The sequence below is a fragment of the Suillus fuscotomentosus genome (genome assembly GCF_016647785.1).
Source record: "Suillus fuscotomentosus strain FC203 chromosome Unknown F5891scaffold_20, whole genome shotgun sequence".
Lineage (NCBI taxonomy): Eukaryota > Fungi > Basidiomycota > Agaricomycetes > Boletales > Suillaceae > Suillus > Suillus fuscotomentosus.
Window position 1 is genome coordinate 365,213 of NW_024539532.1, and position 14,637 is coordinate 379,849.

General features: G+C 49.3%; 3 protein-coding genes across 3 annotated transcripts; all 3 read right to left on the bottom strand.

Moving 5' to 3' along the window:
- Positions 1-30: 30 nt before the first annotated feature.
- On the bottom strand, positions 31-1,012 carry F5891DRAFT_950143 (kinase-like domain-containing protein; the record flags this gene model as incomplete). Its single annotated transcript, XM_041374931.1, has 5 exons — positions 31-285; positions 336-542; positions 596-633; positions 695-725; positions 782-1,012. 5 exons carry the CDS (start codon positions 1,010-1,012, stop codon positions 31-33), a joined length of 762 nt encoding a protein of 253 aa, XP_041227324.1.
- Positions 1,013-1,830: 818 nt separating this feature from the next.
- On the bottom strand, positions 1,831-3,141 carry F5891DRAFT_1127984 (uncharacterized protein; the record flags this gene model as incomplete). The annotated part of the gene is made up of 7 exons (XM_041364235.1): positions 1,831-1,884; positions 1,911-2,134; positions 2,224-2,355; positions 2,493-2,580; positions 2,632-2,714; positions 2,794-2,874; positions 3,051-3,141. 7 exons carry the CDS (start codon positions 3,139-3,141, stop codon positions 1,831-1,833), a joined length of 753 nt encoding a protein of 250 aa, XP_041227325.1.
- A 3,478-nt stretch (positions 3,142-6,619) lies between these two features.
- Positions 6,620-6,937, bottom strand: F5891DRAFT_950065 (uncharacterized protein; the record flags this gene model as incomplete). The annotated part of the gene is made up of 1 exon (XM_041374922.1): positions 6,620-6,937. The coding sequence occupies one exon, from the start codon at positions 6,935-6,937 to the stop codon at positions 6,620-6,622; it is 318 nt and encodes a 105-aa protein (XP_041227326.1).
- Between the last annotated feature and the right edge of the window lie 7,700 nt (positions 6,938-14,637).

Sequence of the window (14,637 nt, forward strand, 5' to 3'; positions counted from 1 at the left end):
AGAGCTGCGCCAGACTGAAATACCGAATCATTATATCGTCAGCCGAAAGAAGCAAGACATCTTGCCATGTAATCGAGAGTTCAGAAAATCGACAATTTCGGGGGCAGATGGACGAGAAGATGGACGAGTTGCATTTCGGGGACTTGGTGACCAACATTTTCGAATGAAAGCCCAGTGGGTTCGAGAGACAATCGAAGGGCGTCTTGGAACTTGCCCATCAGTGAGTTTTTGGACGATGACGTGCTCGATCGCTACTTCTGACCAAGGAACTTCGCCGGAGAGGACCTTCATAGTCGAGAATTAACCTTATACGTGCCTGATGAAGCAAAGCTTACCTGCAGCATGATACTGCCAAATGAATATATGTCGCTTGCAAAGGTAGAATGTTGACCAACGCCAACTATGATCTCCGGAGCAACCCAGCGTATAGCTCCATGGCGTCCAGCTCCAAAATATGAAGTACCTTGGAAACCTCCAGACGCGGTGGACAGACCGAAGTCAGTAAGACACGCTTTGCCCTGGCCATTAATCAAGACGTTGTTCTGTTTGGGAGTTATGTTCACAGTGATACACAATGCAATAAAAATCAGCTTACGCCCGACAGGTCACCGTGCACCACCTCAGATGCGTGTACTGTGGTAACAAGAAACAATAAATAAGTTTGCTGACAGCACGTCTGGAAGTACATCCATACAGTATTGCACGCCGGCTGCAATGTCTCTGAGCTTGGATAAACGATGAGTATTTGTGTGGGTTAATCATTGGTGGCACAAATACTGACAAGTTCCAAACGTGGTCTATGGTGAAGTGTTTCGCGCTTCCGAGCGAGATACGAAGTGAGCGTTCCATTTGTGAACCAAATGGACACCATTGAGATTGAATTGTCTGGGCCAAAGCCCGATGCAATTCCAAGGAGCGGGACTATATTTTCATGGTTCAATCGCCTCCATATGGCCAGCTCTCGGTGCACCTGTGGAAAATGGAAGGATTTCAAGCTATCATCAACAAACATACTAACGTTTTCCTTCCTTCCATTAGAATGCATTCGCAAAGTCTTTACCGCAACCTACCTTACAGATCAGAATTACATTTTGCATGCATCCACTAATAAGTCTCGCACCTCAATTTCCGTGTCCTCGGTGCGCAAAATACACCGCCACACAGTCCCAAATGCTCCTCCTTCTAGAGGATATGGATCCTTTCGAGTAATCTGGCTCGTAAGGTTGCGCAAAGTCGAGAAACTTGATGCACCGAATAAGCCTCCGATCAACGAGTTGGACACAGCGTAAGTAGGTGAATCACCTCATTATTGTCAAAAGACGCAGAGGGGAATTTGAGACACAGTCAACGACAGGTTTTGTAGTTTTGGGCAAATTTACAACTATGGGGAATGTGTATCAGCTCATCTGTGATGGAAACTTTGAAGAGTATGAGAAAGATGAACCTATCAGTCAATTTGAAGGGCCAACTTGAAGATGCAAACCAATTCACTATAGAAAAGCTCACTGTGCCAGGCAGGAAGTGGATCTGCTTTCAACAATATGCGTAGTATGGTCCAAGGCGACTTTAGCAGGGTGAACATGCATATGAATCGGATGCAATCGAGGACAAGTGCATGAGTCATGTGCATGAACACGGCATTAGCTTATCTTCCGGTGCAATCGGCACCCAAAGAAGTCGCAATTGTCAATCTGAAATGTGATACGTGCAAGGAAGTTCGCGGGCGATGATGTTCTCGACTGCCATTTCTGACTATCGGCCTTCATCTGATCGTCCAATGATCAAAGCCTACTACAGGCTGCAGTGAATGTTACTTTCAAAGGTAAAACACTAGCCAACACCGACTCCGTGCAGCCTAGATTCCCATATCTCCCTAACACCACCCTAAACCATACAACATTCCACTCGACTAGACCCCTGCGCATATCATACACCGTCGTCGGAAGGAGTGCCAGCAATGCAAGGTGCGGCATGACGAGATGGTACGTGAGCGTAGTTCCTGGAACGGGGGACGTCGATGAGGTGAGTGGCGATGTTCCGGAGGGAGTGGTGCCAGAGGTGGGAGTTGATGTCGTGGCTATGGGTGGTGGCGTTGGTGCTAGCATTGGGGACAATCGACAGGCATCTGTTGCAACTGGATGTATTGAATAGGAAAGCTTTTGGAGATGCTGTGTTCTGCAAGCGATGAGATGTACATGTGGAGATAAGTAGCAATGAAGGCACATACAGAGCAAAAGATATTTAACAGATATGGCAGGGGATCGATCAATTTATAAAGCACGCAAGAGAACACCTCTCGAACAGAGTGGTCATATATGGAGGTGAGAGGGAATTGCTCAAATTCGGGAGATTCGTCTGAGGCGGTCCATGACGCGTTCGTGTATCTGGCGGAAGTGTCCTGCGTGCTGTTTCATTCACGAGCAAATAATGTATGCGGGATTGACATACCGATGTTGTTGCCCTCTTGAAGCCTTTCCGCTTTGTGTACATACTACCAAATATTTTAAAATTTATATTGGGTTGATTTGGTACACATCGACTGAACTCTACGAGTTTTGAGATGGGATGTTGGTAGAGACCCTGTGCATCTAGATGAGGATGATAGTCGACAGATAGATTCAGTATACGTACTCGGATGTGTATGACAAAGACTATAGTTGAGACATTGGCGAGAGATAGACCGAGTGTGTCGACGGTGACGTTTCCTGGACAGCCTCATATCTCCAATAGGATGACAATGCTGAGAAGCGATGCTCAGTGCTAGGTAAGAGCAGAAGTCATGAACAAATACACACTCAATGAAATGCCTTGCGACGCGCATGGTGGGCTCGAGATAATAAAAAGCCTGTTTGACTGGGAGATCATCGAAGAGAACTTAGAGTATAGAGGTCATTCCGCTCCTGTGATAGGATCAACAAAAGGAGAAAGCATAGAGATTCGCCTTCTCATGCCCAGAGAGAGTATTCTTGTCCTACTGGTTCCATTGGAAATGGCTGTGCTTGAGGAAGAGTGAAGTAAGTCGGAAGCCTTTGAATTCAACAAGCACAAACACCTCCGACTCTTGTCCGACGGTTTAACCGGAACATAAGTTGGACTCTGACTCTTCAGATATACTAGTAGCATCGCGATTTTTGCGATCATCGCATCAATGCCCCGAGCATCCTTGTTGCATGTCGTCGCTCACTGCCGCTAGTATCAACACATACCTTGTGATTTTGATTGCGTCGTACGCTATTCGCCAGATACCAATCCCGGTTTATAAAATTTTGCTATGAAATGGCTCGTAGTATCAAGCTGTGAAAATTGATGGCATCATCACCGCATCAAGTTTCAACTGCACAAATTTGGTATGGTGTGCGCGATACGCATCAGGCAGATAAGTTTCACGCTTACTATTTTTGGAATCCTAGTTATAATATAAAGATCTCGAGGGGCTCATCGCCGAGGAGCAAGGAGATTTGACATTCAGGCTGAGTGATGTCTTGGCAGCCCAGACCCGGGTGGGGCGTAATCCATTTGCTTGCTTCATGTGGACTTGCTGTGTTTTCCATGTCTGACTAGCATCATCCCGACAGAATGTGAAAGAGTTGTTGCGTCCCCAGAGCCGAGATCAGCGAGGCAGAGAGTGCCAATGCCGGTCGGGATGGAAGATCTCTTCGATGGTAGCGTATCCCATCTTTTCAGGGGAGCGTTAGATCGTTGAGCTTTTGCAGTGTTCAAACACTCTGCCCATGACTGTTTTGCAAATTCACCACCGAAACCTCCCAATCCTGGATCGACTTTCCCTTCCTATTTGACTTTGTGCGGCAATGTTTACTTTGGGAAATCAAGGCAGTAGCATGCAACCCTCCTTTCGGTCAAAAAAGCGCTCCAAGGTGATATATCTATCACAAATGCCATCGATGTACGTCCACCAAGTTTGTCGCTCCCTCACACCGGTCTACAACACAATGACCTTAATTTCAAATGATCCCAGTTGGTGGCCTTCTATCAATGCGAGTCACATCGCTAGTTGTTTTGCAGGTTCGTGGAGTTAGATCGTAAACGAAGAGGGTGATACATCAATCTAACCCTGGCTGCGGTTTCGCAGTTGCCTCCTCTGCTGTGTTGATGTATGATTGGGGTGAGTAATATAGTATTACAGAACAACTGATATCCTTATGAAAATTCTAGCACTGACATTCGGACAAGAGGTTAGTTGGTGCCATTAGTAATGGTGTGGCTAACTGGCTAAGTGATTTTCGTAAGTCGAACTAATCTGGGTGAGCAGAGTCCCGCACTAGAAGAACAATGTGAAAATACAATTCTTTCGCAACAGAGGCAACGCTGGTCCCTGATGACTTTTCTATATCTCAGTGTGTGTAACTCACATTACAAATCGCTAAGTTGTGCTGACTCGAAGATCTCCTAGGTGCGCTATGTTGGAATAATTCATGCCGTGTATGTTTGGAAGGCTAAGAAAACGATGTCGTACTAATCGCCGGTTATCTCTCACCATCAGTATCAACATGCTTAGTACGTCTCCTCACATTTACTATGTGTTTTCTTCTGACCTATGTCATACAGTAAGTCTCCCCATCTTGGTGACAGATGTAGTGAGTATTCTGCGCTAATTTCTGCCATCCCCATTGAGTTAACTGTTACCCTATGTAGGGGTGAGTGAGATCCTTGACCAACTTTTTGGTTCGAACATAATGACTGTCACAGTTGTGAGTCTGTTACAAGTATGTGATCATCCGAGGTCAGGCGCTCACTTGATTTTCAGGTCAGATTATGTACGCTGCACTAGATTGGATAGGTGTGATCGTAATTACAATGCTGGAAGGTGAGAAATGCAATTGCAATTCCTCAGTGATATTGACTTGGCTGAAACGTCATGCTAGTCATCATGATTGCTCGGTTGCACGCCATGTATCAGCATTCCAGAAAGGTGCTGATAATTCTGCTTATCGCCTTCCTGGCTGTTGGTATTGTCAATATACTGGTAGCCGCAATAACGATGAAGCATTTTTCAGGGGGTAAGTATGCTTATAGATGACAGACTTTCAAAGTGCATCCGGCTCATTGATGAATTCCAGAGGAGCTTGTTCTCTCCGGGACCTATCAGTGCGCTATTAAATTCGAGGGAGACGCAGTCCTTCTGGGTTCCATATCTTGGATAATCGGCACTGCAAGGGAGGTCCTCACGCTGTGTCTCGCTGTCCGGATCGCTGTAAAGCACTTCCGTGAACTACCAAGACACTCGGCAGGACAGAGTATAAAGGACTGTTTTACGGTATTGTTGAAAACTCACGTGGGATACTTTGCGAGGTGAGCTCATGATATGAACGTGATCGTCGTTTCCCGCTGAAGTTCTGTATGTGTCAGCATGCTTGCTGCTGCTTGCTTAAAGCTCGGTTATATGTCGCCAACGATATCAGCGGTATGTCGACCTATCCCTGATCTCTGCATGTAACCACGTTTCCGAATCATCATTTCTGTAGGACAAATACTCCCCGGGAACTCAGATTTATCTTGGTTTTCTTCAAATTTTCACGCTTGCTCAGATGTTTGTCCTGGGACCACGCCTGATCCTTAGTGTGCGAGAATATCATACTAGGCTCATGGCCCATTCAGATGCAGGTCCCAGCATGATTCCGATGTCTTTCCAGGAGCGCGTGCATATATCAACTGGTGGTGTTGTGTAGCACGAGAGATACTCGATATGATTTGTACTTGTGGGCTATTCTGCAGGAAGCGGGAGGGTTTGTTTTTATTGTGGTAATTTTATATCTAAGTTTTGGATGTTCCGAGTACTTATCGTTTATCAAGTCTAGCGCTCTACACGACCACTGACGAAACCCCTGGCATTGTACGGCTCTTTCGATTTTTGGAGGTTAGATGGCCGCTCCCTAGTGATACCACTGTCCGAAATATGGTAGCAAAAATCTTCACCGAGCTTCGTGCCAATTTAGTGAAGGAACTAATCGATAATCCAGGCAACAGTACCCCCGGCGTTTACCTAGTTTTTCAGGCAGTGCTTCAATGATACGAAACAATCGATCGCACCTGTCATGGCCAACGGGTGTTGTACATGGTGGACTCATGGCACAACGTCCGCATGAAATCACAAGCACACTGAAATCCCAGCGAAGTCAGTTAAAATACAAAGCGCTGCGGCGCGCCGTGTGCTCGGACTCTTCCTTTTGCATTGTGACGGATGTTCACAACCACGACGTCTTTCTGTTCAGCTTCTCAGTACGCAACGTGGAAACACCAATGCTATACTATACTTGAGACAATCCAGGGGGACACGCGCAATCACATCTCTGATGGAATCAGCATGCCTTGTCTGTCGCTGCATGCTCTCACAAACCAGCACGAACATCATGCACCATAGGAGTCCGACCGTCAGCTCTCCAAAAAGCCTAAGCCGTTTGGTCGGACAACCCTAGACTTGGATAAGATATTGAGTATAGAATAGAATGCGAGCGCCGAGGTATAATACACTGTATACTCGGAGTCACGTTGAAATTGTATCTGAAATCTCCATAATTGATCTATTGCTGCAATCAGCGCCATTACTAAGGCCTGCAAGTGTTGATTTCAGTGCGAGGGACGGAAAGGGCTTTGAGAAGACTCACTCCACTCGACACTTGTGCCAGTACTGTCCATGTGCCATGCACCTCAAATCAAGCTCGGGACCTCCTCTGGGTATCACCAATGTAGTTGCAGGGTTGTAAAATCCGTGTCGAGAAGCGGGGGGTACCCAGAATAAGAGCTGATTTTTGGGCCCTACTACCCATCCACTATCACGTTTCAGGAAAAAGGAGGTCAAAGGGGTCGAACTGTGGTCGTCATGGAATGCTCCCTCCGTTAACTCAAAGGTATTGCATAGAGCGTGGATAGAGTTGGACGAGAAGCGAATGAAGTGATTGTTCCGGTTGTTCGACCGCATGGTATCGGTGGCCTCGATCTTGCGCCGTTCATCTGATAATGTTGGAAGGTCTGACTGGGCGCACTGTTGCGATAGCTGCTTCGTCCCTGCATCCCACAGCCGAACGGTGTTATCCGAAGAACCGGTGACGATGCGAGTGCCGTCCGGCGAGAACGAGACCGAGATGACTGATGAAGTGTGCCCCCGCAAGGGCTCACCGACTGGCTTCCCCGTCCCTGCATCCCACAGCCGAACGGTGGTATCCGAAGAACCGGTGACGATGCGAGTGCCATCCGGCGAGAACGAGACCGAGTTGACTGATGAAGTGTGCCCCCGCAAGGGCTCACCGACTGGCTTCCCCGTCCCTGCATCCCACAGCCGAACGGTGTTATCCCAAGAACCAGTGACGATGCGAGTGCCGTCCGGCGAGAACGAGACCGAGGTGACTGATGAAGTGTGCCCCCGCAAGGGCTCACCGACTGGCTTCCCCGTCCCTGCATCCCACAGCCGAACGGTGTTATCCGAAGAACCGGTGACGATGCGAGTGCCGTCCGGCGAGAACGAGACCGAGTTGACTGAATCAGTGTGCCCCCGCAAGGGCTCACCGACTGGCTTCCCCGTCCCTGCATCCCACAGCCGAACGGTGCGATCCCAAGAACCGGTGACGATGCGAGTGCCGTCCGGCGAGAACGAGACCGAGGTGACTGATGAAGTGTGCCCCCGCAAGGGCTCACCGACTGGCTTCCCCGTCCCTGCATCCCACAGCCGAACGGTGTTATCCCTTGAACCGGTGACGATGCGAGTGCCGTCCGGCGAGAACGAGACCGAAGTGACTGATGAAGTGTGCCCCCGCAAGGGCTCACCGACTGGCTTCCCCGTCCCTGCATCCCACAGCCGAACGGTGTTATCCCTTGAACCGGTGACGATGCGAGTGCCGTCCGGCGAGAACGAGACCGAGGTGACTGAATCAGTGTGCCCCCGCAAGGGCTCACCGACTGGCTTCCCCGTCCCTGCATCCCACAGCCGAACGGTGTTATCCCTTGAACCGGTGACGATGCGAGTGCCGTCCGGCGAGAACGAGACCGAAGTGACTGATGAAGTGTGCCCCCGCAAGGGCTCACCGACTGGCTTCCCCGTCCCTGCATCCCACAGCTGAACGGTGTCCCAAGAACCGGTGACGATGCGAGTGCCGTCCGGCGAGAACGAGACCGAGGTGACTGATGAAGTGTGCTCCCGCAAGGGCTCACCGACTGGCTTCCCCGTCCCTGCATCCCACAGCCGAACGGTGTTATCCGAAGAACCGGTGACGATGCGAGTGCCGTCCGGCGAGAACGAGACCGAGTTGACCCAATGTGTGTGCCCCCGCAAGGGCTCACCGACTGGCTTCCCCGTCCCTGCATCCCACAGCCGAACGGTGTTATCCGAAGAACCGGTGACGATGCGAGTGCCGTCCGGCGAGAACGAGACCGAGTTGACTGAATCAGTGTGCCCCCGCAAGGGCTCACCGACTGGCTTCCCCGTCCCTGCATCCCACAGCCGAACGGTGCGATCCCAAGAACCGGTGACGATGCGAGTGCCGTCCGGCGAGAACGAGACCGAGTTGACTGATGAAGTGTGCCCCCGCAAGGGCTCACCGACTGGCTTTCCCGTCCCTGCATCCCACAGCCGAACGGTATTATCCCAAGAACCAGTGACGATGCGAGTGCCGTCCGGCGAGAACGAGACCGAGGTGACTGAATCAGTGTGCCCCCGCAAGGGCTCACCGACTGGCTTCCCCGTCCCTGCATCCCACAGCCGAACGGTGTTATCCCTTGAACCAGTGACGATGCGAGTGCTGTCCGGCGAGAACGAGACCGAGTTGACCCAATTCGTGTGCCCAATGAGCAAGGTCTGAGCAGCTGGCCAGTCCGTATCACGTCCGGATACCACATGAAGAACATTCGGAAATTGTGAACAAAACTTTCTCCATAACAGAGAATTGGCAGGTGAAAACGGGAGTGCTGATACATATAGATGTGGTGTGCTGTGTAGAATCAGGTTGCCGAAGACTTGAATGAACCTTTGTACGTCCATTGCAGTCGATGAGACGTTTGCGAATTCGGAATGGTCCTGGGGATGCACATGAGGGCTTTTATCTGACCCTCCGTAGTAATGTACTGACCTTTAGCCAGCGGGAAACGAGCGGAAGGGCACTAACTGCACTGCTCAGCGCATCGATCAGGGCCAGTGACTCGAGCCAGAAAAAGACCCGCTCGTGCTCGAAGAACAATGTTATCTCTTTCGCAAGCTCCTCGTCGAAGGCTGTGTCTAGTACGTGCGAAGTCCAAAATCGACAGGAATACGACAGATGTTGGGGGATGCATTTTTTGACTCGTTCTTGCAGTCCGGGGTCTTCACTATTAGGTAGATACGACGACTTTAAATTACAGATGTTGAAGCGAAGACCCTGTTCCATCACTCGAAGTGACGCAAATGCAAGGTCGCGTTGCGCCATCGACACGTCGACGAAAAACTCTCCACTGGATGATTCGTCTGTCAAGAAATCGCGGAAGGATGCATGAAGGGGTCGGATTGGGGAATCTGCGTTGGTGGTGCCGCTGAGGAGGGAGCCCATGGTTTTTACCACAAGCCCCACATCGAGATGGTCCTCTGGGTTTGGGAAATGGTCCCTCATGGCGTTCAGGGAAGCTAAAGTGAGAGGCTCAGCTGTGCCTAGTATTTGTGCCATTACCGAGCAAAATATCGCCGGCGCAGTCGAACGCAGTTTCTGCGAATGCTGGACATTGCTGGATGTATTCCTATGCATCATATCTGTTAAAATGAGGCGATACATATTGTGCAACAGCACGCTTCGCTCAGTGGAAATGTTTGACACCACAGCCTCGTAGCAATCCTTTCGAGATAGCGCAGTATGACGCTCTTTGATGTATTCGCAAGCGAGACGCGCCCACTCGAAAAGTCCATCAGCTTTCTTAGCGAGGACTTCAAACTCTTCGTCCTGAAAATCCAGATCTTCCAACTCGTCGGATACGTAAGCACGGATGTCGCGCTCTGCGAATTCTGTTGGAATTTCATCCATCGACATCGGTCGAATATGCCGAACACCGTGAAACTCGTTATTGATGTCATCAAGCGGGCGAGAGGTCACGATGAAGCGGAAGTTGTCTGGGAGGTCTGTGATTCTGGGAATGCCGGATTTTTTATGTTTGTCAGCTAAAATATGGAGGAGGTCTCTCCGTGTCTTTGCTTCGCCACTCTCGTCCAGTGCATCAATCACGATCACGATGGGCTCCCCAGTCGACCCAGATGACTTCTTCAGTGGTTCAATGAGGAGTTTCTGCCACTGTTGGATGATATCCGCAGTCTTCTTGAGCGAATTTGCGGCCCGAACTGCATCTGCCAATGCTCGCCTCATTTGAGGGTCACGGTCGGCCAGGTCGCGCGCGATCGTAGAAAAGATCTTTTCGTGGCGACGATCTGCTTCTCGCTCGCGGTCAAAAGAGTAGCAAGAACCAAGCCCTCCCACGTCGTCGAACCACTTAGCAATGGTGTGGGCGATCGCCGATTTTCCCTTGCCTGCAGGGCCAGATAGCCACAGCACGCGTGGAACGTCGTCCCCAGTGCTCCTGACCCAATCCGTGATCTCGGAAAGGATTTCCGTGCGCGTCCCTTCAAGGCACTCCTTCCTACTATCTAGTCCCGCGCACTCTGCATAGGTCATATCACTGAGCACCAGTATTTCTTCTGAAAAAAATATGAATATATGTCAAGTCGCAAGGACGTCCGAATCCTCACCTGTGTCGTGGACATGTATATCTATGTCGTGGACCTGCATGGCTATATCAAGCAAAATCTGGTCCCGGAAGTCTTGCATGAGACTATTTAACACGTCGTTGTACTTTTGGATCGTATCTGTCGTTTCTGAGACGACATTCTTTCCGAGTCTCTTCCCTGTGATGATGGTAGAAGCTTGAGAAGGTACAGAGCGCAGCAGCGAGTGACACTCACAAAAGTTGCTGGTCTCCGAATAATTGCTGATGAAATGGGCGCATTCACGGATCTGCTTAGACATCTTTCCGAGGACACTGATAGCACGCATAGACATTTTTTGGTTAAGCTTCTCGTCTTGTGTCATGAAGTCGTAAACGTCACACAACTTCTTGAGAAGTGCAAGTGTTTCTTTGTCGCGATCCGCTTGAGCTAGAATAATCTGCACAGATGATTGATGAGTGGTGAGAGATAAGAAGAGATCAAGAGAAAGCATACTTTGGCTGTCCAAGATAACACGCCCAGCGCCATCTTTGCATATGGATGTAGCTGTGAAACTGGATTAGTTCGGTTCCGATCGAAAGGAAGCCCCATACATCCGCGATCTTCCCAATGACATCGTCGAATATCTTGAGGGGTTTGAGATATGTCTCCTGGAAACTGCTAGCATCATGCAAATCCTCTTGTGCGCCTTTGGTAACAGATGCCGCAGTTGTCGCAGGTCCCGAAAGTGGATGAATGTGCTTCACATCCTCCTGTGCACCCCGAAGTGCCGACTCGGTATCAGCTTCCCCTTCCGCAACAGACGGAGCGGCCTGAACGTGCACGAACACCAAAATTTAGAGGGAGGACAGAGACTCGAGGGCAAGTATGAGAACTTACCTCGGTGTTCGGGGTCGATAAAGCATGTTCATCACTTAGGGGAGCAGGGCTAAGGCTGCGGGAATCCCTCGAGCGCTTGTTGCAATCTCAGTCGCATTCCAGGACGCTCGTTATTCATTCTCGTGGACTCACCGACTTCAACTTTTTCGCATCTTCCTTGAGCTTCTTCAGAAACCGACCGATTGGGCCACGGGGTCGATGCTAGACGAAGGATATGTCAATGTCAGTTTTGGAGTGGAGTGAAGTCAACCTCATAAGCCACGTACCGAGCTTCCAGTAGCTGTTGCTTGACTAGATGTGTGAGTTTCTTGAGTTGAACCCTTCGATGAGTTGCCTTTCCTCGAAGTCATCGCGATTTGCAACAAACAGTGGGAACAAGTAAAATATAGGCCCGCATCATTTATATAAAACCATTATGGCACGCCTCGAGGCAGATACTTCGAGACTCGAGCGACGAGAACAAGCCTAAGTCCGGTCCAAACCGGATCTAATTATGGCTCCGCGGCGCTATCTTCTTTCCTCGGATCTACAGATACACTTCTAGTCTCCGTCCGTGACACTCACATACCGGATACGGGCCATCAGTCATATGCTTTTTCTTCGTGTATCATTTATTCAAGGTTCGCTCTCTATGTACAATCGCACCCACACACAACTAACGCATCATACTCAAGAATGATATCGTTCTCGCTAAAGCACTTGATCGCGTTCCCTTTCCAAGGCTTGGAAAACCAATTCAATATGTTTCGTCTCAAGAACTAGGACGCTTCCTCATGCTTGGGTCCAGAACAATGTTCGCTCGTCAGGCTTACCGGCATATTACCAGCACCTGACGAATGTTAAGAATGGACTTCCATCCCATGGGACCACCTCGTCAGAACATTGGAGTAAAGACAATGGGACGGAAACAATATGTGAAAAGTTTTATATCAATATCTTTGACGCAGATACCTTGACGCTACAAGACTCACGCGGGACACGTATTTCTATTCCATCTATGAATCCACGTGTCTCCTGTGACATACAATATATGAAGCGTTAGGCTGCCTACATCGATGCTCATCTTCGTGTCGGAGACGGTCAATTCAAACAATGAAGCATCAATAATGTGGTGGTGGAAATTCGTGCACCTTACTTGTATGTGAGCTAAATCCTGGCGCTTCAAGGTGAACGGTAGCTCACCCCATGCGACGAGGACTTCGATCCACCGCTAATTCGACTGGATGTACCAAGTCTCATCCGCCTTTGCCTCCTCTTCTGCATACGTTCAAAGCCAAGATCCGATGACATGTACCTCTGCGCACCTCAGCACCATAATGCCACCATTGCAAAGACTGAACGCCCCTCTAGACCTTTTTCCCGACCACGCCTTTCAATAAATATGTTGGTGTGCTTGTTGGTGCTGATGGTGGGGGTGGAGGTGTGGAGGCGTCGATATCTGGCGGTGGAGGCGTTTACTCGTCCATGATGAAAGTCGAAGTTAAAGTCAAAGACTTCTAGATCGCCCCGCAGTCACATGATGAAAAACGTGGCACTTTTTCCTTGAGTGACATCACCACTCGAGGAAAAAGTGCCACGTTGCATGATGTACAAATTTGGTAAGCAAGTAGATGTTAGTTCGATAAGAAAAATAAAAGTACGAACAGATACTTTGGGCTGCGTATTACAAGCAGTGCATGTTTACTTGAGGTAAGTGCAGAATTTTGATGCACATTGGGCCGATCAAAACGTCGTCCCGGGACGAAAAATTACGTTTTTGGACGGACGTAGAGGCACGACACCAACCCGATCCTAAGATCTTGAATGCTAAACATCGCCAATGTGGACAAGTGACTTGGTGAACCATCTGACCCGGTAAAGTTCACCACTGTGTTACCGGCACAAACTCCTTCGGTAATATTGTGTACGCTCACAAGACGTTTCTTCTCCCATCCTCAAACTCTCGTGATATCCATATCTATTTGTCAGTTTTGTTCGATAACTAGCATCATCGGCAATAACCATAAGCAAGTAGCGGATTGTGTCAACTTTGAAACTCTTGACAGCGAGTTGTCCAAACATCACTATACTGGCTCGGAAGTTGTTGCATACTATCAAGTCCGTAGGGAATACTCCATGATCTTGGGTCTACTTGCATGTTGTGATATAGCACATAAACAGTTCCGGGTACAAATCAGAAGGGTACTCGTCGCGAGGGCAACACCTTTGTGGGCATTTAGCTCATTCTTCATCGAGAGCTAAAAGACACATAAGTGAGAATTGCAGTATGAGTGGCACGCAGAAGACTTGCCAGGAACCCAAGCACGGAAGATGGCCTTCGTAGGTTCATCACTCATGTCCATCATATATCGATACGCTTCGAGGGTAGCCCCAACTTTACCTGCCCGAACGAGTGCGTGACAGCGTTGTTGGTTTGCGGTTTGCCACAAGGACTTGAGGTCCCAGCCGAAAAGCTGCACAAGCACGCAGTTGAGCATGGATCAGATTGTCGCATCATATCAACGTACCACAACAAAGTCCTCGTACATAGAATGGATGTCCAATTTTGAAAAGGAAGCGCCAGCGTTGACCGCGGCAGTAAAGTGGCCAGCAGCATCCCTGTGAAGCGCGCCATCCATGGCAATGGTCCCAAGCTGGACTCGCATATGCGTCTAGGAAATTCAGTGAGTACACGATCATGGTATTAACGGAATGTATCACACTCACTTCCACGACACGACAAGCGAGAGGATCGGCATTGGGACGAGCAGCTAGCTCTTGGATAGGCAGCATGGTCTGTTCGCAGGGATTGGTATTGAACAATGCGATGACCTGAAAAACCATGATGAAGTGTAGAGTATAATTCGAAAATCACCTACCTTGATCAAGAAAAGGAAATGAGTCGTCTTTGGGTCTGCGTTCGTGAACGCGAACGCAAGGTCAAATTCTGCCATTGCATCGTGCACCTGCTGGTTTCCACATAGGGAGATGCCCTTGGAGATATGGCCGATCAAGGAAGGCTTGATGCTGACCGACTATGTCACCATCCAGGTTAGCCCGTATTAAGTGGGGCGAGATGGGTCGGTGTATCT